This window comes from Cryptomeria japonica, chromosome 9 (genome assembly GCF_030272615.1).
Source record: "Cryptomeria japonica chromosome 9, Sugi_1.0, whole genome shotgun sequence".
Taxonomy (NCBI): Eukaryota; Viridiplantae; Streptophyta; class Pinopsida; order Cupressales; family Cupressaceae; genus Cryptomeria; species Cryptomeria japonica.
The window spans coordinates 245,439,498-245,443,832 of record NC_081413.1 but is presented as its reverse complement, the minus strand read 5'-3'; the positions used below and the strand labels follow the sequence as shown (position 1 = coordinate 245,443,832).

General features: G+C 37.3%; 1 protein-coding gene across 2 annotated transcripts; it reads left to right on the top strand.

Annotated features, from left to right (window-relative positions):
* The first annotated feature begins 1,163 nt into the window (after positions 1-1,163).
* On the top strand, positions 1,164-3,641 carry LOC131044237 (non-specific lipid transfer protein GPI-anchored 11). Of its 2 annotated transcripts, XR_009105633.2 has the most exons (4): positions 1,164-1,662; positions 1,817-1,858; positions 2,694-2,859; positions 3,117-3,203. XR_009105633.2 is itself a non-coding variant. In XM_057977523.2 (3 exons), the coding sequence occupies exons 1-3, from the start codon at positions 1,329-1,331 to the stop codon at positions 3,341-3,343; spliced, it is 603 nt and encodes a 200-aa protein (XP_057833506.1). In that variant the 5' UTR covers positions 1,167-1,328; the 3' UTR covers positions 3,344-3,641. The 2 variants fall into 2 exon arrangements, 1 of the variants encoding a protein (XP_057833506.1); XM_057977523.2 differs by lacking the exon at positions 2,694-2,859 and having other exon boundaries at positions 1,167-1,662; positions 3,117-3,641.
* The last annotated feature ends 694 nt before the right edge of the window (positions 3,642-4,335 follow it).

Below are 4,335 nucleotides of genomic sequence, written 5' to 3'. Positions count from 1 at the left end.
CATTATGAACCAATGGATCTTTGACTAACTTGATTTAGTTGTCCTTGCTTGCAGATGGTATAAAGAGGAAGATAGGAGATTGATTTGGGGGATACAGAGGTCCAAGGAAGAGAAGATTCAAAATAGATGTAGTTTCCAGAGACATTTTGATCTGAGGGGACTGAAGTCCGAAGGGACTGAGGTCCAGATCAATGCAGACAGTGTAGACTGTTACCAGAAGCCAAATTGTTGAGCGGATGATCTGTGGATCATAGATTTGAGTTCTAAGAATATTGTTTTGTAATCCAGGGCTGCGGTCCAGCATGTGTAAAGCCTGAGGGCATATGTAATTCATTAAACTATTATAAGGATTGCTCTAAGTTCTTGTTTTCCTCGGTTATATCTTGTGTTGTCTGAACCGGTTACCAGTATCTTTCATGGAGTTTGTGTTATAGGTTGCAAGGCAGGGTTGTCCTTCATTGGATCTCCCTACCTTTACTGCATCACTTATAAAATCCACAAGAGGCAGTTAAGCCATGTCACAAACCTGAGAGTTGCGCTACACAACACAAGGAGACCAAGGGCACACACCTTGCAACAATCCCCCAGCACAAGCAAGGGGGTTTGAACCTATGACCTAGGCTCTGATACCACTTGTTACAAGTACAGTTGCCGTTGCACCAAAATATTGACCTGTTAATGCCTGATATAATCACTAGACTTATAGAATCCACAAGAGGTTATTAAGCCATGTCACAAACCCGAGAGCTACGTTGCACAACACAAGAACACAAAGACGCACACCTTGCAACACTTACATATATTTGACATATATTCATGTATGAATGATAGATGTAATACAATAATGATTATATACAAAATAAACAATTGTTAAATCAAATTGATTATTTTAAGAAAATAATCAACAAACTTTAATTAATTCTTTAATTAATTCTGCTAAGTACTAAAAATAATATCAAATAATCTTGAATCAAAAAGATATTGATAACCCATAGCCCTTAAAAATAGACCAAGACACTTTGCACGTACCCATCTAGTAACTATGCTCCATCATCGTTCTTGTGACTTGAAGCTCCACAAATATTCCCACTAATATGCAATTGCATAACTACCTCTAAACAGCATATACCGTTGGTTATTGTGATTGCTATAAAATCTCAACGAACATTTCTTTAATTTACCATAATATACTACTCATTTGGAAATACCTTTGGATACACTTCACTTAGGCTTGCATCTGGCAGCTCGAAGGTTTCGAACGTTGGACGTCTTCTGCACAAGGCAAAGCTGCAGCGAGATTCGAACGTTAGACGTCTTCTGCAACAACAATGGCGGCAATTGTGAGAGCATTAATAATCTTCGTGCTAATGGCGGTAGCAGAAAGTGTGATGACACAGCAGACAGACGCAGCTATAGACTGCACCGACCCCATCGTGAGCCTCTCACCATGCCTTTCTTACATGACGAGATCAGCCAAGCTTTCCATTCCTGACGACGATTGCTGTGACTCACTGGCCACAGTCATCAACACCCACGCAGGGTGCTTGTGCGAGCTCGTCTCCAGGGACGATTTTCTGGGCTTTCCCATTAATCAAACCATCACTCTCTCGCTCCCTTCCACCTGCGATATTCAATATCCGCGTGAACTTGACCAGTGCATAGGTATGTATGTGCTTAATTATAAGTTGCCTGCATTGTTTGCTGCGTTTCTTTCCTTTTCAGGGCTTCAAGATTCAAACCCTTGACCTTGGAAAATGAAAGATTAAAGTACAGGTACTTAAATTGTTTTCTAACCTCGGCTTTAAATTTTGTGCAGTTGTTCTTCCACCTTCTAGCGATGGACCTGTTGTTCAGCCTGGTATGGCCAAATCTTTACTTCGTTTTCCATTTCCGGCAATTTCTGAAATCTTTCTTCGACATCTTTTAAAATCTTTCTTCTTTATTTCGAATTCTTGGACATTAATTTGAATTCTTTTGTTTTCTACTACGCATCAATTTCTACTACGCATCAAAATACGGCCTGTGTGGAAGTTTCTGAACAGAAGTTTGTGCATTCTGAACTGAAACGAAGTTCTTGTTTACAATAAGGTTGGCTGCTCTTTGGTAGAGCATTCCAGTAGTAAATGGGAAGCATTAGGGAAGTTTTAGTCCGTCCTTAGAATTTTTGCATGTTCTCAGAGGTCGAGAAGAGTCTTTAATTACAGATCCTTAGAATTTTTGCATGTTCTCAGAGGTCGAGAAGAGTCTTTAATTACAGAAGAGTGACTTGGCCGCCATTGTTTTAAGTTTCAACTGATTTACACAGTTGAGTATAACCAACACACTTCTTAAATGGAAAATGTTGAAAATATTGTGGACCTTCTGCTTCTAAGGATACAGCTTATAAATTCTTTAATTTAGAAAAGCAACAAGTGCAACCTATAGACACAGAAGGTCCTTGGATTCCATTTGAAAAAAAATTGAAGGGCGCCAGAGAGGTCTTCGGTTCGAGTTCTTATTTAAAATTACAAAAAATTAATGTGTTCCGTAGAAATTTAACATTCAAGCCCTAATTTTGCACCATATTTCTTGAATCTTCAAATTACTTGCCTTCGAAATGAATCTTTTGTATACTAAGAATAAAATCCAGCTGTTCTTTTCACGTTTTACATTGTTTGGGTTTAAATCAACGTTCTTTGCGTAATTGGTCTCAGGCTCGAATCCCCCACCGCCTGTAGTATATGGGAATCATTAAGGAGGTTTTGGTTTGTGCTTAATTAAGAAAGCAATAAGTGCAACCTATACACACAGGAGGTCCTACGATTCCGTCAAAAGAAAAACTGAAGCGAATCTCAGAGGTCTTCGGTTCGAATCCCAGAGGTATGGAGCACCCCATACACATTGCAGGCTCTGATCCGTAGAAATTTAGCACTCAAGCCCTAGTTTTGCACCATATTTCTAAGCCCCAAGATTCATTAACTGTTCTTTTCATGTTTTACCGTTGGTCTTCTTGGATTTTAAAATTTCTTGCCTCCTGAATGAATCTTTTGTATCCCATGCATGGAATCTTAACTGTTTTTTTCACGTTTTACACCGTTGATGTTAAAAACTAATGTTCTTTGCGTAATCGGTCTCAGGCTCGAATCCACCGCCACGACTATTTCATCCCGAAGCTCCATCGCCGGCGCTTGAGGCTGTTCCTCCGGTGCTTGAAGCTCCGCCAATGGAGAGCGTTCCCGATCAGCCGGATGATTCGCCCTTTCCAAATGTTAGCATTGCTGGAGCCCTTTTCACGCAATCTTTATTACGGCTATTTTGGGGATCACTGCTAACCGCCATTTTAACTGTCGGTTATTTGCATTGAAGTTTGATACACCGGAGGTTTAAAACTTCAACATATTTCTTCTTTTGCCATGGAAACAGAGTTCAAAGTTATATTTAGCAGTGAATGAATTGCTGTTGTCTGTATTCCGAATTTTGAGACACTTCTCTGCAATCAATGTTACATATATATCTGTTATGGCTAATCTATTTCTTTGACAGTCTCCTCGCTTAAACTGTGGAGTACTTTTGAAAAAATGATGTGTTTCTGTAATCTGTTATAATGGATATTGATGTTTAAAGTCTAGAGGTATTTATTTCGGACAAAAAGATTTCATTACTCATACCACGTATTATCTAATGTGACGGCTCAATGATCAGAAAATCCAGTGAGGTTCTTGAAATGAAGATTTTTGGTAACCATGTTATGAAAATCATATTCCAGGGCTATTTTACTGTTTTCCATTCACTGTCATAAATGTTGTATTTAAATATTTCAATCCAATTTATTCTGTCAAGAAATGGAGTTTGGAATGATTTACACACGTTTGTTTGAAGTAAGAGGAGGAACGGTTGGAATATTTGTGACATGTATGCATGCCAATTCTACTTTAAATGACTGAAATTAAAAGCATTCATAAGCATGTAGAAGTATGAAATAAATTTGTAATGTAAGAGTCTCATTATTGGAACATTCAAGCTTTGTTAAATGGTTAAATTTGAATTAGATTTATATGAAACAGTTTTTCAATAGAAATTGGAACATTTTTCAATTATTTGTATTTTCAAACCCTTAGCATATTTGCAAATTAGATTCTAGAGAACAACATGAAATTGATTATTATAAAAATAATAAGAAAATAGAAATCTTTAATTGAATTTTAAATTAAAATTACAATTACTTCTAGAATGTGTTTCTACATAAAATTTCTTATACATTGAATGTAGAAGCTTCTTGGACATCCTTCCATTACTTGAATGATATTAATCTTGATGTCATCTTTGTCAACTTCTCTCCATTTTTTCACACTATTT

Coding starts and splice junctions, on each gene's coding strand:
- LOC131044237 (XM_057977523.2), top strand. CDS start 1,329: ATGGCGGCAATTGTGAGAGCATTAATAATCTTCGTGCTAATGGCGGTA. Junction 1,663..1,816: donor TGAACTTGACCAGTGCATAG/GTATGTATGTGC, acceptor AATTTTGTGCAG/TTGTTCTTCCACCTTCTAGC. Junction 1,859..3,116: donor TGGACCTGTTGTTCAGCCTG/GTATGGCCAAAT, acceptor AATCGGTCTCAG/GCTCGAATCCACCGCCACGA.